The sequence below is a fragment of the Bos taurus genome, chromosome 2 (assembly GCF_002263795.3).
Source record: "Bos taurus isolate L1 Dominette 01449 registration number 42190680 breed Hereford chromosome 2, ARS-UCD2.0, whole genome shotgun sequence".
In the NCBI taxonomy this organism is placed as follows: Eukaryota; Metazoa; Chordata; class Mammalia; order Artiodactyla; family Bovidae; genus Bos; species Bos taurus.
Genome location: NC_037329.1, coordinates 131,388,760 through 131,416,508, shown reverse-complemented (window position 1 = coordinate 131,416,508; position 27,749 = coordinate 131,388,760). Strand labels below are relative to the sequence as shown.

At 53.6% G+C, this 27,749-nt stretch overlaps 1 protein-coding gene and 1 long non-coding RNA gene across 4 annotated transcripts in view; one reads left to right on the top strand and one right to left on the bottom strand.

Moving 5' to 3' along the window:
• The window catches only part of ECE1 (endothelin converting enzyme 1), a 124,808-nt gene that overhangs the window by 32,823 nt on the left and 64,236 nt on the right, over positions 1-27,749 (bottom strand). For 2 of the 3 annotated variants that reach the window (XM_005203072.5, XM_005203070.5), the window contains exons 3-6: positions 21,740-21,881; positions 15,470-15,682; positions 1,470-1,591; positions 312-458 (exon numbers count right to left, since the gene is read on the bottom strand). In XM_005203072.5, the coding sequence (XP_005203129.1) occupies positions 312-458; positions 1,470-1,591; positions 15,470-15,682; positions 21,740-21,881 (624 nt within the window). 3 annotated transcript variants of the gene reach the window in all.
• LOC132343459 (uncharacterized) lies at positions 2,319-11,810 on the top strand. Its single transcript, XR_009492297.1, has 2 exons — positions 2,319-2,695; positions 7,887-11,810. It is a non-coding gene; the product is annotated as an uncharacterized lncRNA (long non-coding RNA).

Below are 27,749 nucleotides of genomic sequence, written 5' to 3'. Positions count from 1 at the left end.
GGGGTGACCAGGAGGTGGCTCCAGCTGTGTCCAAGACTTGACATCACCCCTGGGGCTCACAGGGACGAATCAGAAACCCCCAAATTCACCTGCACTGCAGGTACCCCACCTACCTAAGGAGGGCAAGCCTGCCCTTTAACAACTTTCCTGCCCTAAATCTCACAGTGGGGAGCCTCCAGAGACACCAAGCTCAGAAACCAGAAGCCTGTGCCCCGGGCAGGTCTGCATCCCACCTCACCCAGCCACTTGCTAAATGCAAAACAGGCCTGGAGGTCATGCCCGTCCTTGCCCTAGACCTCCAGGCCACTCACTTGGATCACGTTGCTGTTGGAATTCTTGGAGTCGGCACTGACGTAGACGGAGAAGAAGGGGGAGGTGTGGTAGTGGGATGTGACCACCTGCAGGGTGTCCTGGAAGTTGTCCTTGTCCCAGGGCCCCGTGATGTTCCAGCCGCCGAGCTGTGGGGAGGGAGAGGGGACAGGGAGGGGATGAGCTGGGTGAAGGCCAGACGCGGGTTCTGCTTCCACGGTGGACATGCTGCGTGACCCTCTGCCGTCCTCTGACCTCTCTGGGCCTCAGGAGCAAATGAGAGGTCTGGTCTGTCTTTACTGGGGGTTTCTGATCAGTGAGCCATGAGAATATGGCTCCTGCTTCCAAGGTGGCTGACTTTTCCTGAATCTGTTCATTTTTTGAATAATCAATCGTGTGAATGTAATTCCTATTAATGCAGAAATTCAATTGCACCCATAAAAAAATGGGTCCATATTCTTTACCAGGTTGATGAGCTAAGGTCTAACAGAGTCTCTCTCCGAGTTGGGACTTTCTAATGCTCTCCGTCTGTGCCATAGGGGAGGACGGTCCAGTCCGTGGTGCCCACGGTGCCCCACCCTGCCTCAGGGCCCCCCAGCAGCCCACCTGGGAGCAGGGCCTCAGGGGAACAGCAGGCCCCCGGGAACACCCATGCCCACCCTTCTGTGTGCTCTGGGCAGCATGGCCAGCCTTGGGTGGCTCCCTTCAGGGTCCCTCCAAGGCTGACTGGACGGTGCCCGGGAGGGCATTCAGCTCAGGGGGACGGGGGGCCCGGGTCAGTGTGGTCCTCCTCACCGGGAGGGCTCTGCTTCTGACCCCAGAGTTTCTGCTGGTCCTTGCGGGACACACCCCTCCACACACACAAACATCCCCTCTGAGGGAATGGAAGCAGCCAGAAAGAGAAACATTTTCCCTGTAAACGCAGCCCTTGTCCCACTCGCAGATGCCCAGACACACACACACACACACACACACACGACAGACATCCCCACTGATGTACAGATGCACGCACACACGTGCACACACACTCAGGCAGCCTGACACACGTAAGCAGACTCCACGATCCAGCTGGGTGAGGTATAAGGTGGCTGGACCCTGGCGGTGGAAGCCAGCGGTTCGGGCAGGGGGCATGGCAGGGGGAGACGGGGGCAGGGGTCCACCTTCTCAATGAGCTCCATCAGGGGTTTGGCCTTGAGCTCCTCAATCCTGGTTTCGTTCATGCAGGCTCGGTAGTACACCTGGGCCTTCCTCTCTGCCTCGCTCACGCTGGCCGTGGAGTTTTCTGGAATGACAAAGGACAGCGGTTGACGGCACACGCCCGTCCCCACGCTGGGTGGCCCCGGGGAGGTCGGGCGGCCTCAGTTGTGCAAAGGGCTGGCGCAGGGCCCGTCAGCGCAGGCAAGGAGCCGGGCCAGATCAGAGACACAACCTCCGCGCGGGCACGCTGGAGGGTTGCTCAGTTCCGCAAGCCGCACGCAGAGAGGAGCCCGTGCTTCTCCATCTCCGCTAGACACCTTCTCAGAGCTGTCCCAGGACGGCAGACGACAGTCGGCTTCCCTGCCGGCCAGCAAGCGGCCCGCACACCCCCGCCTGATGTGCGAGACAGATGCCTGTCTTGGGGTTTTCTTCCCAGATTCCTGAGAACCTCTCTTGTGATCAAGACTGGACTTGGGCAGAGCTTGAAAGGCCTCGCTCATTACAGATTGGCTTTCGGCACCCTTCCTCAGAGGGGCCGGGCAGCTTCGTCTGACCTTGAGTTGACACAGAGGCCCTTTGCCATGCCCCTTCCCTCCCCCACGAGCAGCACCTCAGTGCCTCACCTGGGGACCCCTGGGAGCCCCTGGCCCCTCTCCTTGCCCCTGGGGCCCTGGTCCCAATGCCACCTGCTGAGGACCAGGCTCCTGCATGTGCCCAAGCCTGTCCGCACCCACTGGAGGTGACGGGGCGGTCTGTGTCTGTTCATCCGGCTCCCCCAGAGCACTCCTCCTCACTGCTCCTCCTGGATCCTGAAACCCCTCCCTCTGCTTCCTGGAGAGACTCCCTACACCCCACTTCCTCCATGAAGACTCTTCTGGCAGAACTTTATCCATTCGTTCACAAAGCAGGTACTAGTTGCTAACTCTATGCCAGGCTCTGTGCCAGCTTTGGGGACACAAAAGACAATGTCCTCGTCCCCATGGAGCTTCCTTTTGAAGGAATGAATACAAATACAAATAAACACAAATACTAACCAAGGAAACGCATAAAGAAAAAGCTCCCTCTAGCCTTCTGCATCAGACACTCTCACACCGCACTCAGCTTCCAAGGCCTCTCAGAGGCCACCTTGACTATAAGGCTTCTCCTCAGAGACTCGTTCACGAAGGGCCTCAACGCTGAGCACCTACAGGTACCAGATCGGGCATAAGGTTTTACGGACATGAGTGAGACCCACTCTTGCCTCTGGGGAGCTCACGGTCTAATGGTGACTCAGGCATGCAAAGATGCGACCTCAAGACAGGGTGTGCGTTCACTAACGCAAATGGTTCTGCCACCTACAGAAAGGTCACACCCTTTGGTGGAGTGGGGAGGTCCTACGGGGGAGGGTCTCCAGAGGATGTTCTACTATTTGAGCTAGTTCTGAAAGACAAAAAGTTACTCACCAGGCAGAAATAAAGGGAAAGGGTATTGGGTCTGGTTGGGTGGGCGGGCAGTTGGACAGGATGAGGCAAAGCAAGGAAGCGTAAAAGGGCCTGGGAGAAAAGAAATGTTTGGCGGAGCCTGTTTCACAAGGGCGGGAGTCATTTCCTGACCAGTCTAATCAGCTTTCCCAGCCCTTCTCCCGAGCACGCCCCTGCCCTCCAATTCTTACCATAAACAGCGTCACGGGGACCACTGGCAGAGAACGTCAGCCCCGTCTGGCTGCAGTCAAGGAGACGGCCCTGAACGGGACGGGAGTTTCAAGGGTGGTATGGAGACGGAGGTCCTGGGGTGTGCTGTGGGGCTGCGGAGGGTACACACAGCCCCGGAGCTCACAGGGGACACTGCTGAGCCCTGGAGACACCTGAGCGTCCCTGGGCCCTCCTGGAGCGTGAGAAGAGCCTTCTGGGGGCGGGGAGGGGGGGCCAAATAGGGCGAGAGCTGCCCAGCTCCCCAGACTCTCCAAGCAAAACATCGGGGAATGCAAAGTGGGGGCTCCCACCGCCTCCCAGGGGCCTCATTTCTGTGGCAACATCCCCCAGCAGCTAGGCTGTTGAAGAACCATCGCTGCTCACCAGACCCCAGAAGCAGCCAGCATCCCACTGTGCTCAGCTGGCTCTGGCCATGACCTTGAAATGCCAGACCAGTGTCAGGGGAGGCATGTTCTGCGTGCTCTGGCCCACGGAAGGGCCGAGTATCTCTCTCCTTCACGGCCTCAAGGCCACCGAGATAAGAGGCCCAAATAAAGAGTCCCAAGGAACAGCCTGGCTGTGCTCGTTACAGCGAGTTCCAGGCAGACCTGGCAGATACAACCCTGAATGATGGCTGGGAGGAGGTGGAATGCCTCGACTTCCCTCTCAGCTTCAAACTTCCTTCCTCCTGGCTCCACACCCCGCTGGTCAACCTCGGCTCAAGTCCCCGCAAACGTTTACTAAGTTCCAATGGTTTGGGGGCTGTGGGCTGGGTGAGGAGGAGGCGCTGGGCAACTCGGGACACACACGTCTGCTGGCGTGAGGCCCGCAGCTTGACGGGCCAGATGGACAACAGCGTGGTCCACACAAGACCTCTGATTATGCGTGGAGTGACGCTACAAGGAGCAAGTCCAGGGGCTTTACACAGGATGGCGGGGGAGGCCCGGGAACGCCGCGCTGGAGCTCTGGGAAGGAAGCATGAAGATGTGGAGTGACTGCGGACGTGGTGCTTGGCGGCCTTGCCCACCAGTCCACGGCCGAGTTTCCCCTGCTCCCCCAGCACTGGGCGGGCACACAGCAGCCCGCAGCAATGGGCACAGAAAGAATGGAGCCCAGAGTCTATGTCTGATGAGGAAGATGCTGTATCCGGGCCCAGGGGAGACTGGCAAGGGGAGGAAAGGAGGCGGGGGGAGGGCAGGGAGGGACAGAGGATGAGGCCCCGGGGACTGAGCACGCTCCGTCCCCAGCACCTGCCCACGCGGGCTGGGGCCGGAGCCCCGGGAGCAGGCCAAGCTCCTCCACCGCCCCCCACCCCACCCCGCCTGGCTCCTGTGTCCCTTGGGATCATTCACCTCCTCTCCTTCCTCCTCACTCAAGGGTACCTGCGACCCCGCAGACTCCTTGCGGGACAGGAGCCAGGGTGAGACGGCCAGCTGGGAGCTTGCTGCAACAGACCAGCAGAGCGATGTGGGGGGTCAGGGTGGCAGAGAGAAGGACCGAGAAGCCCGTGGCGGGAGCACGGGAGGAAGCAGGAGTCGAGATGCTGCCAGGTCCCCCTGGCGGAGCCGGGGGCGCTGAGCTACAGAAGTGGGCAGTGGAAGGCAGGTTCGGGGAATGGAACAAGCACTTCAGATTTCAGATATTTTACATTTGAGATCTATCAGACATCCATGTGGAACCTTGGGGGCAGTTGACAGAGCTGCTGTCTTGAATACTTTTAGCGCAAAGAGGCATAGAAGTATACACATTCCTTAACATTGCCTAGAGGGTTCTACAGCATGCATTCTCCGTGGGGGTAATACTGCTCCTAAAGGGGGGAGAACATTAATTCTTGAATAGCAGAAACATCTTTTTTTTTTTTTTTCCCTTTGCTGTGCCAAGCAGCATGCGGAATCTTCGTTCCCTGACCAGGGGTCAAACCTGTGCCCTCTGCACTGGAAGCACAGCCTTTTTTTTAAAGTTTTTAAAAAACGTGGACTATTTTTTTTCCCTTGGTTGAATTTTTACAATATTCCTTCTGTTTTATGTTTGTGATTTTTCTGGCCGTGAGGCATGTGGGATCTTCGCTCCCCAACCAGGGATTGAAGCCACACACCACCTCCCGCCCCCCACCCCACCGGCACTAGAAGGCAAAGTCTTAACCACTGGACCACCAGTAAAGTCCCTAGAAACAGCTTATTTTACGAATACACACAGGGCTTCCCTGGTGGCTCAGTGGTAAAGAATCCACTTGCCAGTGCAGGAGATGCGGGTTCGATCCCTGGGCTGGGAAGATCTCCAGGAGAAGGAAATGGCAATCCTCTCCAGTACTCTTGCCTGGAAATTCCATGGACAGAGACGCCTGGCAGGTTATAGACCACGGGGTCACAAAAGAGTCAGACACAACTTAGTGAGTGAGTAAACCACAGTAACAGTACAGAAACAAGCAACAGCATATCTGTGGGGTTAAAAATTTCAGGAGGGGGCGGTCATTAAAAAAGGTTGGGAAACACTGCCCTGAATGACCTGGGCCTCGCTGCCTCGCCGCCTCCAGCTCAAGCCTGTCTTCTGTCCCCTCCCTCTGGATCCCACACCCCTACCCCAGGGCCACCGTGCTCACTGTGCCTCCTGCCGGCTGCGCTCTTCCCCTCACATCCTTGTGGGCTGTTCTTTCTCTTAATTCAAGCTTCTGCTCAAGGGGCCCCTCCTCCACAGGCCCATCCTTCCTGATCACCATGGCTACAGTGACCTCTCCCTTCCCTGGTCTTGCCTCCTACTTGATTCTTTTTCAAGGCCAAATCGGAAAGGAGTACGTACGTCAAGGCTGTATTTTGTCACCCTGCTTATTTAACTTATATGCAGAGTACATTGTGAGAAACGCTAGGCTGGATGAAGTACAAGCTGGAGTCAAGATTGCCAGGAGAAATATCAATAATCTCAGATATGCAGATGATACAACACTTATGGCAGAAAGTGAAGAACTAAAGACCCTCTTGATGAAAGTGAAAGGGGAGAGTGAAAAAGTTGGCTTGAAACTCAACATTCAGAAAACTAAGATCATGGCATCTGGTCTCATCACTTCATGGCAAATAGATGGGGAAACAATGGAAACAGTGAGAGACTTTATTTTTGGGGGCTCCAAAATCACTGCAGATGGTGATTGCAGCCATGAAATTAAAAGATGCTTGCTCCTTGGAAGGAAAGTTATGACCAACCTAGATAACATATTCAAAAGCAGAGACATTACTTTGCCAACAAAGGTCCGTCTAGTCAAGGCTATGGTTTTTCCAGTGGTCATATATGGATGTGAGAGTTGGACTGTTAAGAAAGCTGAGCACCAAAGAATTGATGCTTTTGAACTGTGTTGTTGGAGAAGACTCTTGAGAGTCCCTTGGACTGCAAGGAGATCCAACCAGTCCATCCTAAAGGAGATCAGTCCTGAATATTAATTGGAAGGAATGATGCTGAAGCTGAAACTCCAATACTTTGGCCACCTGATGGGAAGATCTGACTCATTGGAAAAGTCCCTGATGCTGGGAAAGATTGAAGGTGGGAGGAAAAGGGGACGACGGAGGATGAGACAGTTGGATGGCATCACCTACCTGATAGACATGAGTTTAAGTAAACTCCAGGAGCTGGTGATAGACAGGGAGGCCTGGCGTGCTGCAGTCCATGAGGTCGCAAAGAGTCAGACACGACTGAGCGAGCGACTGAACTGAACTGAGCTGAAGTCTTTACAACCATGTCATTTATTAATGCATTAATTTGCTGACTGTCTGTCTCCCCTGAGGGAATGTAAGTTCCACAAAGAAAGACTGCTAAATTCCCTCCACCACCCAGGGCACCTAGAGAAGCTGCTGTGGACAGCACGGAACTGCTGAGAGAGCGAGGGAACGTGTGTCTGGGGCTGCGCAGACAAAGGCGTCCATCACTCAGGCCCGAGGGAGCAGTCTCGGTTTCCGAGTGAAATCAGGCACAGTTGATTTTCTCCTGAGGAAAAGCTTGGTTTCCTGTAAGACACCCCAGACCATGTTTACATACCAGAAGTGGAGAGCGGCCTAGGACGAAGGGGCTGGGCAGTGTCTAGGACCCAGTGTGCATGCGCGCTCAGTCACTGAGTCATATCCGACTCTTGCCACCCCATAGACTGTAGCCCGCCAGGCTCCTCTGTCCCTGGGATTTCCCAAGCAAGAACACTGAAGTGGGTTGCCATCTCCTCCTTCAGGGATCTTCCCAACCCAGGGATTGAACTCACATCTCTTGAGTCTCCTGCACTGGCAGGCGGATTTTTTTTTTTTTTTTTAAACCACTGAGCCACCAGGGAAGGCCCCAGGACCCAGAAGGGGGCCATATTTTGAAAACGGTGGCACTTCCAGGACCCTAGTGGTCTGGAGACAATTTGGCAGCCCAGGGCCAGACAACAGGACTCCCAACTGCCTGGGTACTTCCTTCCAGGGACCCCGAATTCCAGAAACTTCCTCCGTCACTTCCCCAAAGTCCGGGAGAGGAAAGAGAGCAGCCCATTTAATCGGCCTACTTCTTCCCCTGGAAGTTTTTATTGGAACACCCTTTCCCACAGCTCCGGGGGAGGAAACAGACACTGGGCGGCCGCAGACATGGGTGCCAACTTATAGGCAACAGGCTGGGTCACCGGTCCAAGCTCACACCAGCGAGTGGCTGAGGCCAGAGCAGAGGCCTATGCTCTCTCGCCATCTCTTTCCCCTCCTACAGGTTGGCCTGGAACACCAGAGGGAGATCTGAAGCAATCCAGCTGCCCCTAAGAAGCCCTGGACACCCACTCCCATCCTTGGATCAACTCATCACTCAATCCATCTAGGGACTTCACTGGTGATCCAGTGGTGAAGAATCTGCCTGCCAACGCAGGGGACACAGGGTCAGCCTTGGGTGGGAAGATCCCACATGCCACAGAGCAAACAGGGCTTCCCTGGTGTCGCTACTGGTAAAGAACCTGCCTGCCAATGCGGGAGACATAAGAGATGTGGGTTCGATCCCTGGGTCAGGAAGATCCCCTGGAGGAGGGTATGGCCACCCATTCCAGTATTCTTGCCTGGAGAAACCCCACGGACAGAGGAGCCTGGCGGGCTACAGTCTACAGGGTTGCAATGAGTCAGATACAACGGAAGTGACTTAGCACGCATGCACGCACAGAGCAACTAAGCCCACGCACCACAACTACTGAGTTTAGCGGATAGAGCCCAAGCTCTGCAACAAGAGAAGCCGCCGCAAGGAGAAGCCCACACACGGCAGGGAGCGGAGCCCCTGCTCACCACAACCAGACAGCGCAGCACGGCAACCAGACCCAACACCGCCGAAAATAAAGAAATGATTGACGAAAAAAGCAAATCCATCTAACCACCCCCGCCCCGCACCAAGCATGAAAGAAAAAGAAGGGCCCGCTGCTGCGGGAATGACACTGGATAGAAGGCATTCCACATGCAGATCTTGTCCACAGAGTTTTCAGTGTGCACAGAAGATGAAGCTACGCTCGACAGTAAATACTGGAAAGATAAAACAAAATGACGATAGAAGAGACGTCACAGGGTAACACGATTAACCGCCAAGTCCCTGACAGACAGATCTGATGCCACTGGGATGATTCCATCTGTAGCTGGTCAGGAGTAGAAGAAAGATAAACCATTAACTTGGGCTTTAGGGAATCTGCGTTACTTGAATTGTTACAGTTCAGTTCAGTTCAGTCGCTCAGTCGTGTCCGACTCTTTGCGACCCCATGAATCGCAGCACGCCAGGCCTCCCTGTCCATCACCAACTCCCGGAGTTCACTCAGACTCACGTCCATCGAGTCAGTGATGCCATCCAGCCATCTCATCCTCTGTCGTCCCCTTCTCCTCCTGCCCCCAATCCCTCCCAGCATCAGAGTCTTTTCCAATGAGTCAACTCTTCGCATGAGGTGGCCAAAGTATTGGAGTTTCAGCTTCAGCATCAGTCCTTCCAACGATCACCCAAGGCTGATCTCCTTCAGAATGGACTGGTTGGATCTCCTTGCAGTCCAAGGGACTCTCAAGAGTCTTCTCCAACACCACAGTTCAAAAGCATCAATTCTTCAGCACTCAGAATTCTTCACAGTCCAACTCTCACATCCATACATGACCACTGGACAAACCATAGCCTTGACTAGACAGACCTTTGTTGGCAAAGTAATGTCTCTGCTTTTGAATACGCTATCTAGGTTGGTCATAACTTTCCTTCTAAGGAGTAAGTGTCTTTTAATTTCATGGCTGCAATCACCATCTGCAGGGATTTTGGAGCCCCAAAAAATAAAGTCTGACACTGTTTCCATTGTTTCCCCATCTATTTCCCATGAAGTGATGGGACCAGATGCCATGATCTTCGTTTTCTGAATGTTGAGCTTTAAGCCAACTTTTTCACTCTCCTCTTTCACTTTCTTCAAGAGGCTTTTTAGTTCCTCTTCACTTTCTTCCATAAGGGTGGTGTCATCTGGATATCTGAGGTTATTGATATTTCTCCCGGCAATCTTGATTCCAGCTTGTGCTTCTTCCAGCCCAGCGTTTCTCATGATGTACTCTGCATAGAAGTTAAATAAGCAGGGTGACAATATACAGCCTTGACGTACTCCTTCTCCTATTTAGAACCAGTCTGTTGTTTCATGTCCAGTTCTAACTGTTACTTCCTGACCTGCATATAGGTTTCTCAAGAGGCAGGTCAGGTGGTCTGGTATTCCCATCTATTTCAGAATTTTCCACAGTTTATTGTTACAAGTAGGCATCAATTATTTTTTTGCATGACTCATCTTAGAATATAAAATACAGTAAACTTGATAAGTACATAAAATTTAATTGTAGCTCAAGCCTGGAGAGGCCCTTCGGTAACCACAGAAGGCATAACGGGAGAAGCAGGTCTGACAGAGTCTTGCGGGACTGGGAGGGGGTGGGGAAGGTATCCAGATGGCAGAATAGCCTGTGCTAAAAGCACAAGGTAGAATGCCTAAGGCGAGGGCCCGGCCTCAGGGGTGACGCGTCCAAACGTATCTTTCCCCTGATGAAGTGAGGACACCCTCCGGTCTCCCCAAAGCCTACGAGGGCAGCCCCCTCCGGCAGCGTGTATGGATGGCAGAGGGTCTTCCGGCTGAGGCACCTGGGTCTCATGCGGCTGAGGTCGCCCCCCTCTAGCCAGCAGACTGCCAAGATATGCCACGTGGCACTTGGTCCAGCTCAACCCACCTGCTAAAGATGTCCTTGGATTTCCTCAGAGGGGGCCAGAGCAAACCCACTGTTCACAGAAAGAAGTGGCTCGCCCAAGGTCACGGGGCAAGCTGATGGTAACGGCTGTCCTGCCCGACCAGCTGATAACAATCCTCACTGGCCTCTGAATTCTCTCCCAGAGAAGCCGCCCCGACCCAGGCCAGCCTGCCCAGCCAGGCCCCCTGTGTATCCAACCCCTCCCGAGACCTGCTGGCTGACCCCATTGTCTTGGGGGAGCTGAAACCAGCCTGACTTGGAGCCCAAGAATGCACTGGACCACGCGCCTGCATATTTCGCTCACCTGCTCACCTGCTTCCTGCCCCTTCGGGAATTTCCCGGTATCAAGAGTCCCAGGTATCAAGGTCCACAGGGGAGGGGCCGTTTCTAGACTGATTTTTCAACAGTGAGCCTAGGGGGAGGGGATGCCAGGATATACCTTGTGGGGAAGTTCTCGGTCATAATGATGTGAGGGGATCCTGGCTACTTGTTCATTGGGCCCCAGCCAGGTCTCCCCTGGCCCGGAGAACAAAATCAAGCAGCTGTCAGGGAAAAGAGATGGCAGGGCAGACCATACTTCTGGGCTGCTCCATGACCTCTGTGCACAGCAGAATCAGTAGAGAAAGATGGGTCTGAGGCCCCAGCTCCACCGTTTCCTAGGAGACCTGTTTCCTTTGTATTTGTGAATCACATCTGTGACATGGGCATATACACCATAGCTTAAAGAAAATAATACAAGTAAAGAACCCAGCATAGTCATGGACACACCCACACCTCCTTGGGGCTTCCCTGGCAGCTCAGATGATGAAGAATCTGCCTGCAATGCAGGAGGCCCGGGTTCGATCCCTGAGTCAGGAAGATCCCCTGGAGAAGGGAATGGTTACCCACTCCAGTATTCTTGCCTGGAGAATTCCACGGACAGAGGAGTCTGGCTATGGGATTGCAAAGAGTCGGACAAGCCTAAATGACTAACACTTTCAGACCTCCTTCTGATAAGAGGCTCTATCAGGGCTTCTATAAGAGAAAAACAAACACTGTGTATTAATCTGAAAAACTGTGTAGAATCTGAAAAAGCTGGTATAAACAATCTCATTTACAAAGTAGATAGAGAGTCACAGATGTAGAGAACAAACTGACGGATGCCAGTGGGGAAAGCGGAGGCATGGGATGAACTGGGAGATTGGAACTGACACAGAGACATTACTGATACTACATATAAAGTAGATAACTAAGGAGAGCCTACCGTATTGCACAGGCAACGCTGCCGTAGCGCTCGGTGGTGACCTGAGTGGGAGGGGGATACATGAGCATGTGTAGTGACTCACCTCACTGTGCAGCAGAAACTACCACAACACTGTAAAGCAACTGTACTCTGATTACTTTTTTTTTCTTAAGAAATAAGTGAAAAGTGAAGTCACTCAGTCGTGTCTGACTCTTTGCGACCCCATGGACTGTAGCCCACCAGGCTCCTCTGTCCACAGGATTTTCCAGGCAAGAGTACTGGAGTGGGTTGCCATTTCCTTCTCCAGGGGATCTTCCTGACCCAGGGATCGAACCCAGGTCTCCCGCATTGTAGGCAGACGCTTCACCGTCTGAGCCACCAGGCAAGTCCAAGAAATAAAAGAAATAAAACAAGCAATAATTACTCTCTCTGTGACCAGCCCATGAATCCTTAGGACACCCCGGCCAGTACTCTGAGTTGGTTCCCACTTCATAGGTGAAGGGCTGGAGCAGGCGGGGCAGCCCTCTGTAGTCACACAGCCTGTAGGGAGGGGCTGACCTGGAACTCACCCATCCCCACCAGGAGGAGGGCAGTTCTGCTGAGCGCCTACTGGGTGCCAGGCTCTGGGCCAAGCACGCTAACCCATCACATGCGAGATGATACCCACAGTAACCTTGAGCGTCAGGCAACATCATCATCCACCCTTTACAGATAGTGAAACGATCTATAGAAGAGAGGAGAGAAGGCGGGTAGAAAAGGCGGGTCACTCGTCCAAGGCCACACGTGATTGGCTAGCCTGTTGGGGCTCCCGATCCCACCGGGCCCTGACCTGGGGTCAGGGGCTTGTACACAAGGTCCTGGCTGTTGCACGCCAGCTCAGTGCAGCTCCCCGCTCTCAGGGACAGCAGGGATGGAAGGCCAGAGTCAAGACTGGAGGCCACCGCTGTGGGGGCGGGACAGGGTGTGGGGATGGGCTGAGTCTCGGCCGAGACCCAAGGTCTTCCCGATAAGACCCACGATCCTCCCAGAAGCAGCAGATCAGGATCCAGGGGTGCCCTCCCCAAGAGCCAGCCCCGGGCCCGCCTGGGGAGGCAGAGGGCCCGTCTGCCTTTCTCCACAGTCCCTTCTCGGTGTGAACTGGTCCCCTTGGCTGAAGCCCCTGGACCAGCAGGGTGTCCCTGGCAAGCTTAGCTTCCCTCAGTTTCGTCGTCCAAGAAACGGGACCGCAGTTTCTAGGTCCCAGGGTAACCGTGAGGATTAAGAAGGCAGTGGATATAGAGAGCCTGGTTCACAGCCCGGCACGGAGCAGACACTCAGCAAGCACCGGTCCGTGTCCTCCTCTCCTTCAGACCCTCAACACTTTGTGCTTCCTGCAAGTTCTCCCCAGAAAGACGCACAGGGAGCTGTACCATCGCTGGTGCCCAGAGCAGGCAGCGCGGGACAGGAAAGGGACATGTGGCCAGGATTCAGGCAGTGGCACTTCTGCCACCTACTAGCCCATTTTGGGGAGCTCTCTGGACTTCCGGTTCCTCATCTATCAAGTGGGGTGAGCAACAGCTCCCTAGCTTCTACGGGAGCAGGCTCACAAGGAATGGTTATCTACAAAAGAGCTCTGTGAACTGGCAAGTGTTGGGCAAAGGCGAAGTGTGAATAACAAGAGTACCACCAGCACAGCCAGGGGCCACCACAATACGCCTGGCTCCAGGAAAGTGCTTATAGATGTTTTTCCATTTAATTTTCACAACCTGGAGGAGGTGTGGTTCCCACTGTACTGATGACAAGAAGCCCAGAGAGGTTATGTCACTGACCCAAGATCACACAGTAAGTGGCAGAACCAGGACTTGAATCCAGGTCCTGGTGAAGGACGCAGAGGCACTAGCCCATGTCGTTACCCCACCGAGACTATTCTCCTGCCGTGTTTTTCATTTTTTTGACCACACTATACAGCATTGTGGGATCTTAGTCTAGTCCCCAGACCAGGGATCAAACCTGTGCCCCTTGCATTGGAAGCACATACTCTTAACCACTGAACTGCCGCGCAAGTCCCCAAATACAACTTATTTATTTTGGGGCTGCACCGTGCAGCATATGGGATCCTCATTTTCCAACCTGGGAACCTGTTACTCCTGCAGTGGAAGTGTGGGATCTAAACCACTGGACCATCAGGGAAGTCCTCTGTTCTCCTGCTTTGGTTGGTGATCCCTGCCCAGTCTCCAGCTGTCTTTAGATGCTGGGGAAAGGATGTCCCTGAGTTCCAGTCTGGCCACCACAGACATATTTGCCTTCAGTTCTGAAATAAAAGGCTGGGTCCCCTTGTAAAGGCAATCAGGTGGCATAAAGCATGCAGGGGGCTGTGTTATTCCTGACATGGGGTTCCCTCAGCCCCACCTCCACCCACCACCTTTTCTGATCCTCAGGGAGACAAGGAGGTCTCCTTGTGCCCAGGAGCTTCTGGGTACCAAGGAGAAGTGGTGGGTGAGTTTCACCCTGTAGTAGCCACGCCCCCTGGGGCTGAGGTGAGAAAGAAAGGAAAGGTCTCCTTAATCTGGTTTGCTAATTTCCACTTTCATCTTAAAGACACAGTCTCCTGAAATTCATAATCATCAAGTTACAATCTTTTCCTGTCTCATAGGAAGGTTTCTGTCCTGTTGAGAAGATCTACCCCTTTTTAGAGGCTTCCCAGTTGTCACCAGTGGTAAAGAATCTGCCTGCCAATGCAGGAGATGAGGGTTCAATCCCTGGGTCAGGAAGATCCCCTTGGTGGAGGCAATGGTAGCCCACTCCAGTATTCTTGCCGGGAGAATCCCATGGGCAGAAGAGCCTGGTGGGCTATAGTTCATTGGGTCACAAAGAATCAGACATGACTGAGCCCTCTTTTAGATGTCTTCTTCAGTTTACCTACTTTTGAGTATTAAGAAGGTTTTATTTTTTAAGAAAGTATTTTTTTTAATTTAATAAGTATTTCTTGAATCTAAGTTCTATCATTGATGAATTAATGGACTGACTTTTCACGATCTAGCTCCTATCAGCATCGAGGGTCCCAGGATGGGGCAGGGGTCAGCAGGAGACAGTCATGGTGAAGGTCTTAGTCCCAAAGGGCTTCAAGTTGGGACCTTTATAGGTTACAGCACGGCGTGTTTTGGTTCCACATATAGAGGAGCACCCTCAGGGGCAGATGCTAATTCAACAGACGCTGACCAAGGACACAGCCTCAAACCAGACAGACGTGGGACCCTAACCTGAGGACAAAACCACCAACACCAAGGTCAACTGGAAGTGCTAACAGCCCAACAAGGTATAACGCGAGGAACTTGGGTGAGACGGCTTAACACGCAAGCCGGACTACCACGAGGCCAAGGAGGACTCCGGCCTTTGGACGACTCTCAGATAAACCGTGGTCAGAACCTGGATCGGCTCACAACCTTAAAATCTGGACCCAGCATGCTCAGCCTTCATTCCTTCTGCTCCCAACTTGCAAATCTCCCGGTCAAAACCAGTCCAGAACTAAGCCACAGCTTGAAGCCATAAACTACGACCACAGCTACAGTTCTTACGCACCCATGACGTGCCGTACATGCCACGCTAATGCTTCACACCGCTGCTCTCTAGTTCTTGAAACTCTGCAGTTTGGGCCTTACTAGTCCCATCTTTACAGATGGAGAAGGTGAGGCTCACCGATAAGCAACTCAGGATCACACACCCAGAGATGGGGCAGACATTCTAACCCAGCCTCATCTGCTCCCAACCGTTTCGCCTCCCCATCCCGCCAACCTCGCCCTTCAGCCGACCCTGGCGGGTGCAGAGGGCAGCCCCCCTCTGCAGCCCATTCCCCAGTGCCCCCGGCGGGTGCCTACCAAGGAGGTGCTTGATGATGGCTTGGTTGTGTTCCCAGAGGTTGCTGAAGGTCCCCCAGCGCGAGTGGCCATCCGGCACGGGGTTGGCTTTGATCCAGCCGCCACAGGCATAGGTGAAGAAGTCCTGGCAGGGGTCCACCGTGGGGTCCATGGAACTCAAGATGGAGCTGGTCACCGAGATGCAGGCCTCACTTAGGCACACCGAGGGCGTTCCTGGCAGGGGTCAAGGGTAAGAGGTCAATGAAGGGCAGGCAGAGAGGAGGCTATGGAAATACAGTGCAGGTGGTCTAGGGCCCTGGGGTGCCAGGCCCCACCCCAGCCCTGACCAAACAGAGACAATCACTAGAACACGACAGAGACAAAGATTTCAGGGGATTTATGATCTCCTGGCTCATAAAATAAGACTTCCATTGAGTTGCCTAAAATCCTTCCTGTGACTTTAAAACCAGAACCAAGGTGCTCCTTTTAATCAGTCCTTCCATAAATATTCATTGATTTTAAAAAATTATTTCCTGATGCTCAACAAATTCATTTACTCATTCATGCATTCATTTATTCAACAAAATAATTACTGAGCATCGTTCAGGTTCTTTGCTGAGGGCAGGTAGGTGTGTATGTGTGTGGTGTGTGTGTGTGGTGTGTGTGTGTGTGTGTGTGTGTGTGGGGTGTGTGTGTGTGTGTGTGTGTGTGTGTGGTGGGAGATTTAAAAGCATAGTCTTTTTAAATAATTTCGTGGGGGATGCAAATTTATCTAAGAAAAGTCAAGACTACAGAAGGAGAAATGTCCGTTATTTATTACCCACGCGCTCACTGAGGATACGTAGAAATGTCTGTTATTTATTGTCCACGCGCTTACTGAGGATACGTAGTCCACACCAAACGCATGACCCGGACAGCATGGTGCCAGGACTCAGCGAGAAGGAAAGACTGAGGAGTAGAAGACACCATGAAAAATCACTCCCACTGGGTATAAGGCAGGAGAATCATCTCACTGAATTTTCAAAAAAGCAAAAAGGAAACAACCCTAAGAGATCACTTTGCTTAAAGCCACTTTTATATATTGGGAAACAGAGCCACAGGGAGACTAAGCACCCTGCTCAGTGGCCCGTGGGGTTTGAGTCCCACCCTCTCTCTGCTTTGGGCCTGGAAGGGAGCTCTTTCCGTGATGACTGGCTCCCCGGCGGAGGGCTGCCAAATCCTGCAAGTGCCCACAAAGCACAGCGAACAAAGAAATCCGCTTCCTCTGAGCTGATTCTATGGGCTTCCCTGACACGGGTTCAATCCCTGGGTCGGGAAGATCCCCTGGAGAAGGGAATGGCAACCCACTCTAGTACTCTTGTCTGGGAAAATCCCATGGACGGAGGAGCCTGGTGGGCTACAGTCCACGGGGTCGCAGAGTCGGACACGACTGAGAGACTTTGCTTTTCACTTTGAGCTGATTCTGTAGGGCCTGGGGCAGAGGCCGGCAGACAGGGCCCGACTCCGGCCCTGAGGTCGGTCAGCGGGCTCAAGCGGAGGAAGCAAGCCGGGAGCCGCCTGAGCAGGGTCCGGCCCCAGGTGGTGAGACCAACCGACCGCAGGAGACGGGGGATCCGCACCGCCTGTTGACCCGAGCACACAGGCAACCAGAGGGGACGGTCTCCCGATAACGGGGGCGAGACCCCCATGGGCAGATGAGGACAGCGAGGCTCTGAGTGTCCCCCGGCGGCGTGGGAGCGCCCGGACTGAACCCGCTCTGCTGCTTCCGCAACACGGAAGCTGGGTTCTTCCTACATCCCCGCACCGTCGCTCGGCCAGCCCCAGCCGGGGCTGCTGCGGCCCTTCTGTTCCCACTGCGCAGGGAGGAGGCTGGCAGGGCAGGTGCCGGGGGCTCCTTCCTAGACCTGGGTGCAAAGCCCAGCTCTCTGCCTCTGGCCTCGTGCTGGCAACCTCATCCCTCTGAAGCTGGGTTTCTCCATCTGGAGATGAGGACGAGGAGGACCAGCTGCCTGATGATGAGGAAATAACCTTATGGCTGGGCAGTGGGGGCAGGGGACTCAGCTCCCTGGAGTCCTAGGGTCTGAGGTTCCCAGATCAACCCTCAGAGAGCAGAAGAGAGTGCATGGGCTGGCAGGGCTGCTCATCATCTCACCTGGACACACAAAACTGGCCGGGGCTGGGCTAGCAACCTGTGTGCTAATTAACATCTGATGACAAACCCAAGGTCTGAGAGTGGACGAAGGGCTCAGAAGGGTCGCACAACAGAACAAAAATCAGGGCGATTCTATTTCCAGGTATTGGGCTGGTCAAAAAGGTTGCTCAGGTTTTTCTGGAGGACGTTACAGAAAACTGGAATGATCTTTTTGGCCAACCAATAATTTCCTATTTTGAGATGACTGTACAACAATTAAAGATTATTGAACCGTTAGGCATGAAAATGGGCTTCCCTTGTGGCTCAGCTGGTAAAGAATCCGCCTGCGATGCGGGAGACCTGGGTTTGATCCCTGGGTTGGGAAGATCCCCTGGAGAAGGGAAAGGCTACCCACTCCAGTATTCTAGCCTGGAGAATTCCACGGGACAGTGTAGTCCACGGGGTCGCAAAGAGTCGGACACGACTGAGTGAAAATAGAGATAGGAACTGGTAGGGGACATGGCACAATTTTAAATACCTCTAGACGAGAGCTTTTGGTTGCATGCTTTGCTTTTCAATCAAGGAAATTTACCAGAATCTTTATGAGGGGGTGGGGGAAAAGAATTTCTGTGTCATCTGAAAAAGCCTATTCACTATTATGATATAACTTCATATTTCGAAAAGGAAAAGAATACCTATTGTTTTTATACAACTAACTGCAGGAAGTCAAGCTTGACAAATACTTGGCTGGTGGGAAAACCCAGAGGCCAGCTGTAAAGAGATCAATTTTGAGGGAGCAAGACGCAGAATCTGTGCGTGTGTGTGTGCATGAGAGAGACAGAGAGCTATCTGTAGTTATTACATGGGGCCTTGGTTTTAAATAAGAAACCCGTCGCCAGGAATCAGTCAGACCTGACAGTTCTTCACTGAAGCACCTACTCTGCTATGCACACAGCAATACTTAAGCGCTCAGGTGATACTTGGGCAATAATTGCTTGGCTATTTAACTATTATTGGCTTGTAGATCCCTTAGCAACAATCCTTGGCCTAGCAGGTGCTTCATGTACATTTGACTAATTAATTCATAATTTCTAGTTCCTCTCATCCCACGTCAACACCTTCAAAACTCAGCCCAGGCTCTCTCTCCTTGGGGAGACCTCATCCTTCCCTGGTCGCCTTGGCTGTCTGGAGGCCTGCTGCCTGAGCACACTCTATTTTGTGTCATGGCCGTCTCCCTGTCTACCTTCCCCACTAGGCAGTGAGCCTGAGGGTAGGGCCAGTATCTTGCATGCGTGTGTGCATGCTAAGTCACTTCAGCTGTGTCCATTCTTTCCGACCCTATGGACCGAAGCCTGCCAGGCTCCTCTGTCCATGGGATGCTCCAGGCAAAAACACTGGGGTGGGTTGCCATGCCCTCCTCCAGGGGATCTTCCTGACCCAGGGATCAAACCCTAGTCTCGTATCTCCTGCATGGGCAGGTGGGTTCTCTACCAATAGTGCCAGCTGCAAAGCCCAGGGCCAGCATCTTACTTGCATTTATACTTCCTTTGCTCAGCAAACTCGGCACCTGGCACCTATCCATGGAGTGTTTGTTGAATTAATGAATAGCTGAATGAATAAGAGAGCTTTGTCCAGCTTTTGGTCACCACCTGTAGATGCAGAAATATTTCTTCCCTTTAGATCGTGCATGATCCATCGAGAAGGCGGGAGCAGGTCCCAGATCTAGCTAAAGGTTAGCGGCTCTGGATGGTGCCTGGCCTCAACACTAAGGGAGACACTTCAGAATATTTTCTGGAAAATGTGTTGTTTGTTTTGCTGCCATTGTTTGCAAAACAACTGTAAGTTTCTGGAAAGCAGGGTGCAACAGGAAGGTGGATAAATATGTATTTAAGTGCTCAGACATAACTTACAGGTGCGTCTTTACAGAATCACCAAAATTGGCGTTGACCTGCCCAATGTCTGCCCAGATGTGGATGATGCCAATCACCAGCATCTGGGGCAGCCACTGCTTTCCCAGGCTCAGGCAGCTGATAAAGACACATGAATGGGCTCAAGGGTCACCGTATCCCCAGCCCAGCTCCACCCTAGGGGGAAGAGTTCCCCTTACCCAGAACTAGGCTGGGGAAAACCCGTCTGGAGTCCTGAGACAGACGGGATAGACTGAAGCAGGATTCCTCCCTGTGGGCCCCACCTGGCAACTACAGACGTGTGTGTGTAGAAGCCAGGCCTTGGGAGCTCCCTTCTGGTTTCTGATGGAGAAACGTCCTGGGGACTTCTAGGGGCAACCCCAGGGCAACAGTGCATGTTGGAATCTCATCGGCTCCATGCACAGGGCCAAGAGCTGGGCAGACAAGGCTGGAGAGGGCCTGCACTGCCCGGAGCTAAACCTGCTTCAGGATGAAGCAAGATGGCAGCCGCAGGACAAGGGTGATCAGCAGAGAAAGGCTCTTCCCACTTTGTCTTCCTTCTTGCTCTTTGTTCCTTCAATCATTTATTTATTCACTTTGCAAAGTATCCTACGGCATGGAAGCATTATGCTGAGCATGCATGGTAAAGAAATCACTAATTAATCAATCAGATATGCAATAATCGCCTGTTGGGCTAGGCACATTTGGTAAAACGTCTACAAACCATTAAAAAGTCAGTTAAATAACTAAGCAATTATTTCTTAGGTACCACCTAGGCGCCTGACATAGAGTAAGCACTCGTTCCATGTTTGTGGAATGAATAATGAGTGAATGAATGAATGAATAAGTGAATGAATGAGTGAGTGAATGAGTGAATGAATGAGTGAGTGAATGAATGAGTGCTTGATCCAGGAGGGATGGGAGGATGACTCAGATGAAGCCCTGCACTCTTTTCAGGCCCCCAAACCCCTTCCCCACCCCAATGCAGTGTGGCCAGTCATGCAGGCCAGCAAGTTCACAGCGGAGAAAGCTGGAGTTGATGTTCCCAGGTCCTATGGAGGTTCACAATCTCTCTGATGGTTTGAGCACCAGGTGACCAAGTCAACGGGGTTAAACTCCTGGCGAAGCCCCAGAGACTGCTCATCCAGGTGCTTCTTGCCATCAGAGAGCTGGATACAAGGGCACAGAGCAGAGAGAGATCCCAGAATTAACTGGACTCTCATCCCTATTAGCTTGGATCTGCCCCTTCCAGGTCCGTAAGAGCTTACGGAGCATTGATTCTTTGAGAGGCAGTTGCTACATACACTCAACCAGACACAGAGAACCAGCCTCAGACCCCTAACAGCGGGATCCAACTGGGGTCTGATCATATTACTATACAAGGTAGGACAGAGAAATGAGATGACAGAGGTACGCAAAGGTCCCCTGGCTCAGAGAAGAACAGCTTTCCTGGGGGTGGTAACACACACTGGAGTGTACCATCAATTACACAGAAGACAGGGCCTGAGCTCAGGCGCCCGCCAGCCCATGGCTGAATCCCTCCCGCACCAGACACGTGACCTTGGGCAAGCTGCTAAGTCTCACTGCCTCAGTTTCCTTTGCAGAAAACGGGGCCAGAAGCAACCACACCTCACAGAGTGGCAGCGAGGAGGAAACGAGATTGCATCTGCCAAGGAGAGGCAAGGTATTCGGTACATGGAAAGTATTCAGCAAACGGAAGCCATTACTGCCGTTCTGTTGGAACTGTCGATGGGCGACAGGGCCAGCCCGTGTGTCTAACCAGCCTGCATCCTAACAGTAAGAGAACCCGGAACAGAGGCCAGAGAAGTTCTACCAGGCACCAGGTATGTGACAGATGTTATCTCGAATCCTCAGAGATCGAAGTGGGGTCTGATCATATTGCTACACAAGTTTGGACAGAGAAACGTGGGCTAGTTGTGGGAGAGATTCAAACTGACTACCGGTCTCTCCATGTAAAGCAGAAAACACACAAGCTCTGAGAGACTGAATGACTTGTCCAAAGTCACACGGATAACAAGTTGCCAGGCCAGGATTCAAACTCACCTCCTCCTGACCCCCAAACTTTATCATCACCCATCCCCCCACCTCCCAGGCCTCAGTCTGGGGCAGCCACCCCAGCCCCCCCAGACCCAGCTCCCTCCTGAGCCTCGGAGGCCAGTCGCTGACAAGCAGACAAAAGCCCGGGGCAGCAGTGAGTGGAGCCCATGACCCATCACAGACAGAGGCACCTACTTGTCTGGTATTGGATGCCCAGTACTGCCAAACAGGCCACCAATGCCGCCGCCAGGAGCGCCACCAGCACCACCAGCCGCTTCTCCACCGGGGTCCTGGCGGCCCAGCATCTCTGGCCGTTCCGGGGGCCTCGGAAGTTCACCTGCAGGGAAGGAGGCAGGCGGAACGGGGAGGACGTGAGCCCAGGGGCCTCGCTGCCCAGGAGGAGGGGGCTCCGCAGCAGGTCCTGGCCCCGGGGAGACATCAGGGCCGCCCTCCCGTCTCAGGGGTGGTCTGGTTCCCACGGAACCGTCCTAATCCAGGAGAGGAACGGCCACCCTGCTCAGCAGCTCGGAGTCAAGCAGCCCAGCCCAGCCGCGCTCGTGTTTTCTGTGTCACCCGATCCGGGTAGAAGGGGAAAAAAGAGAGATCGGATTTTCCCGTTCCTCCAGTAAGGAGTTCAAAAAAGAACAGGATGTTTGCACTCGCAGGCATCCAAGGAGCATCCGGCTGGGCTCTGAGGCTGACACAACCACCAGCCTGCACTGCAGCACGCCGACAGGGGCGCGGGCAGCCGGGGCCACCGGGGCCGCCACGGCCCCACGAGGACTCTGCTCTCAGCTTCTTTTTACAAATGAGGAACCCGCAACCCGGAGGGGTGAGCCCCTTGCCTCTGCTCACACGGCTAGATGGGTCGAGCTTGGATCTGGGCCCAAAGGTATGGACCCCAGAGCCCACCCACGGGTCAGAGCATTGAGTCCCGGGAGATGTCAGTGGGGAATGCCAAGGGGAAACAGCTCCATCCGAGCAGGTCCTCAAAGGGAGGAGAAAACGTTCTCGGCCTAACTCACAGTCAGCTAAACAGGAAACGAGGTACAATGAGAGGAAGTGGAGGGTGTGACAGGGCCTTCCAAGCTGAGGAGGGGCCCACCAGCCTGCAGCGCTCAGAGCCCAGGGCCCAGCCTTCACACCCGAAGCCCGCTGGGGGCTCCCCTCTGTTCCACGAGGTACTTCCTGCCGAGGCCAGGGCCGCGGGACAGGAAGGGAACCCTGCCGGTGGGGTTCAGTTCAGTGACATTGTGGCCACGTGTTAACAGTCGAGCACCCGCTCAGGGCCACATTGGAAGTACAGAGAGGACCAGACCTCACTTTCAGCTCTCACTGCCCAGCAGACAGAGAGATGCAGAAACAGACTGGGATAGGCAGGGGTCCAGTCAGGGAAGGCTTCCTGGAGGTGGGGGCCCCTGGGCTGGGTCTTAAAAGAATAAGTAGCAGCTGGCCAGGTGAAAGGGGAAGGAAAGGGAGAAGGAGGGGGGCAAGGCCTGGATGCTAAGGGGTGCTATAAGCCGGGTTACGGGTGGGGGACTTCTTCCCAGGGCTGGAGCGATGGGATTAGATTCACCCTTTGGAAAAGCCAAGGTGGAAGCAGAAGCAAGGCTAGAGGGGAATGAGCATGGAGGCAGGGAGGCCCACAGCCTGCCAGGGACGATGGGGAGACCCAGCCTCCGACCTGAGAGTGGCCCCAACTGCTGAGAGGACAGCTGCCCCTGGGGGCCACGGCACAGTCTTCAGGGAGTCTGACACCGACGCCTGGGGACCCTGAGGCCAGTCACCTTAGCGAAGGGCATCGAGCGGCCTCATGGTCATCACTGGCTATTTTCTAAACAGGAAATGACTGGGGATTGCTGCACTAGTGAAAGAGGAAGACAAAACTTTTGTGGGGGAAAAAAAAAAGATGATGGATTCTAAAACTGAGAAAGGGAACTTGAGACTTGGTGAGAATTCTGTGGAGGTCCAGGAGGCTGGGACACGAAAGCAGGTACAGGGAGGGGCGCGGTCTCCTGAAAGCCCTGAAGTGTGAGTCACTCAGTCGTGTCCGACTCTTTACGACCCCATGGACTATAGGCCGCTAGGCTCCTCTGTCCATGGGATTCTCCAGGCAAGATACTGGAGTGGGTTACCATTTCCTTCTCCAGGGGATCTTCCTGACCCAGGGATCGAACCCGGGTCTCTTGAACTTCAGGAAGATTCTTTACCACCTGAGCCACCAGGGAGCTCCCCTGAAAAACCTTTTTAAAACGGTGAGACGTGAAGATTCTGACCACCCTCCTGGTGCAGACATAGCCTGGGACAATGCTGACGCGCTCACAGCCTCAATGTCTATGAAGCGCTTTCTCAGAGGTAGCAATTCCCTCGCCCAGTTCATCAGGGGCACTGAGATCCAGAGGGGTCCCCAGGGGTTTGAAGCAGGCGCTGCCTTGTCTGGGGACGCTGACATTTGTTCTCACTCTTTCTGTGCCATGGAACTGATATCCCCTTCTGTCTCCCCCACTGGGCCTCTCAGTGACCCCAAAGCTCAGCTCAGGGGGAGACGGGCGGAAAGCTAAGCCATGGCTAACCTTGGTTGAAGAGGCACCAGACCCCTGGGAAGCCAGGGAGCACAGCTGTTGGGGCTGGAAACCCTGTCTTTTTTTTTTCGGCTGCACAGCAAGCACAGTATGTGGAATAGCTCCCTGACCAGAGATTGGTCCTGCGCCCCCGGTTTGGGGAAGGTGGAGTCTTAATCACTGGGCCACCAGAGGAGTCCAGGAAACTCTTTTTTAAAAAACTATTTTTTTAATTGAAGGATAACTGCTTTATAGAATGTTGTATATGTATACCTATGGCTGATTCATGTTGACATTTGGCAGGAAACTCGCTCTTATGTGGACAGAGCAAGGTGCGATCCGAGGAAGTGAAAGGGAAGAGAAAGAAGAAACAGACAGAAGGAAGAGGACAAAGGGAAGGAGGGCAAAAGCAGCGATCACGGCAGCTAATGTTTGAGGGCTTTCTGGTTACCCGTGTTAACTCTATTCTGTTGCCGGATGATGCTATTCCATCTTACCAGCACCCCCAAGAGTAGGCGTGGGTATTAGCTCCAGAAGGAACACAGGAAGCGGGGGCCAGAGAGGGTGATAAAAAAACTCACATCTCCCCCGAGCCCACAGCATCAGCCCCGTGGCCGCGCTGCCCACCAGGAGCAGCGAGTCGAGCCGAGACTCACTATTTAATATCAAACAGACAGATGGTGTTCACTGCAAAACGCAAACAGAATTAAGTCAAAATTAAATTAAACATTCATAATTCCAGGGAGAAAGGGCAAGTGAAATTTGAAGACAGGGTTTTTTAGCCTTTGTATGGTTCTTTGCTTGATTTGAATGACCAGGCAGAGAGGCCTCTTGGTTTCTGGACAAGACTTGCCTCTGAGGGCCGAAGTCCAGATGCAGTCTCCCACAGCAAGAGAAGTCACCAGGAGACTGTACCGGGGTCAAGAGGCCACTCCAGGAGAGGCTGTCCAGTTCCCGGGTGCCGTGGCCGGGGCTGGGCCTCCAAGCTGCTCTTTGGCTCAGTGAGTCCCTTCCCCGCCCTGCCTCCTTCAGAGCCCGCCTTTGGGAAATGGGGGCATGTGGATCATGAGAGAGGGGTCTCCAGCAATGTGGAGGGTCAGAGGGTGAGTGACAGGCAGCTCACTTGGTCTCGGGAGAGGTAACTGGGCACAGCATCAGCCAGGGAGCAGAGCTTATCCTGGAAGATGGGGTGATAATCACCGAAAATGCTCCACTCGCTGGCCGGCTTAGCATCCTAGAGACTGGTCCTGGGAGGCAGAGAGAGCATGAAACAGAAAGATGCCTGGAAAGAAAGGTAGAGAGGAAGACCAACAGGAAACAGAGGTGGAGAGAGAGAGGAACGGTTGAGCCATCCAGCCCAGGAGTTCCCAGGGTTGCCACAACCAAGGGAACAAAGCCCTGCTGAGGGATAAATATTTGGTTACAGAAGTGAGCACCTGGCTCCACAAGGCTCCCAGCAAGAACGGGTTCTATGGGCGAGGACAGGACACCACGCCTGGGGCCCAGGAGGCAAGCCAGCAGCAGAAGGGGTGGGGAGCCTGGCTTTTGGAGGAAGCAGGGGGTCCGCACGGAAGGCAGTTGTTTCCTGAGACACTGCCTGGTCCGCCAGTGACCTGAGCTGAGCGGAGCAGCCAACAGGAGTCAGTCTGGCCAAAGGGTTGGCAGGGAGCCCACCCCCTGCAGCCCAGAGGCCAGACCACCCCAGGGAGGGCTGGCAGGGAGACGGGGCCGCCTGCCTCCGAGTCAGCCCCTCGGAACAGACAGACCGTGACAGCCTGGCCCTGCGTGATATCCTGTGTTAGGCTGGGGAAGTTTCTTCCAGGACAGTTTCTACATGGCGGGCTTCTGGCTAAGGCCACTGGGACCAGGCCAGAGTGAAACTGTGAAGCCCTCCCGGCCTCTCCGTTTCCTCCGGGAGCCCTACCAGCCCCTCAGCCCCACTGCCCGACTCTTCCAATGGCTGAAAGCAGCTTGAATCAGTACCTGATGGGGGGCAGGGGACTCCTTGCATCTCAACAGGAATCCAAGTCTAGTATTTAGAAGATGCACCTTCCAGCTGTCAATGACACAGGAGAAAGGGCATGACTGCGAGAAGTCAAAGGTCAACCCTGGCTTTATCAAGATCGCGAGTGTGTCCCTGGGCAGCCTCTGGACCTCAGTCACCTATTTTTACATTTTTCTATTTTATGCAGACTAGGGGATCTTAGTTCCCCATGCAGGGGTCGAACCTGTGCCCCCTGCATCCCTGCATTAGAACTGTGGGGTCTTAACTGCTGGGCCGCCAGTGAAGTCCCAGTCACCTATTTTTAAAATGAGGAAGCAAATGAGGGGCCAGGTCTGACCAGTTCAGATCCTAGAACAACTCTAAGGTCAAGAGTAAAAAGATCGAACAGGCAGATGGAGTTGAAAGAGTGTGCTGGAAAGCAGAGAGATCTTTTTAAAGTACTTAATGGGACTGTCTCTGCAATTGCCGACAAAAGACAGCTCTGTGCATGAAGGAAAGCGGTGTGGGGGAGGGATTAGAGAAAACCACCACTCAGAATTAAATATCTTGGCTTTCCTTTTTCTTGAAAAAAAAAATTTTGGTTTTTTAGGGGTAACTGGATGAGCTTCAAAGGTTTTGGTAAATAGTTGTGGCCTTCTGTGGGAAGCTTCCCTGGTGGCTCAGTGGTAAAGAATCTGCCTGCAGGGTAGCAGACCTGGGTTCGAGGGTTGAGAAGATCCCCTGGAGGAGGGCACGGCAACCCACTCAGTACTCCTGCCTTGAGGATTCACTGCAGAGGAGCCTGGTGAGCCACAGTCCATGGGGTTGCACAGAGCTGGACACGACCGGCGTGACTAAGCAGCAGCAGCAGCGGCCTCTGCTCCCCAGTTTAGGCTGCAGGCGCGTGTGCATGCTCAGCTGTGTCTGACTCTGCGACCCCGTGTTAGGCTGCAGGGGTGTGTGCATGCTCAGCTGTGTCTGACTCTGCGACCCTGTGGACTGCAGCCCTCCAGACTCCTCTGTCCATGGAATTTTCCGGGCAAGAATACTGGAGTGGGTAGCCATTTCCTACTCCAGGGGATCTTCCCCACCCAGGGACTGAACCTGTTTCCTCTGTTTCCTTACTGGAAGGAGGATTCTTTACCACCTGGGAAGCCCCAGCTGCAGGTATAACTTTAGTTATTTCCCTTTGAGCCACTGAAATGGTATGGTATATACCGGGAGGTACAGAGACAAGGCGGCCAGTCTGAGCGAAGAGACAAAGCTCTTGCGTTTAGGGCATCACTGAGATATCACGCCCGGTGAGCTTTTATCATGATCCCAACCAAACACATTTTCTGTGCATTACACTAGGTGCTTCCACTTGTATTGTCTCATTTCAATCTCTGCAACAGCTCTGACAAGTGGATTATTATCAACCCCATCTTGTAAAAAAAAAAAAAAAAGCTGGTTAACTGAGTAGCTTCCAGGTTTCAGAGTCTGCGAGAGGCAAAGCTGGGGCTCCGTGTCAGAGCTGGGGCTTTAAACTCTGCACTCAGTCCACCCTGATGAATTTTAGTTGATTGCAATGAAGTTGTACCTCACATATGAGATCAAGGAAAAGAAAAATCCTTTCAGGTGAGGTACAGGTAGAAATTTGCTCCAGCTAAATACAACACTT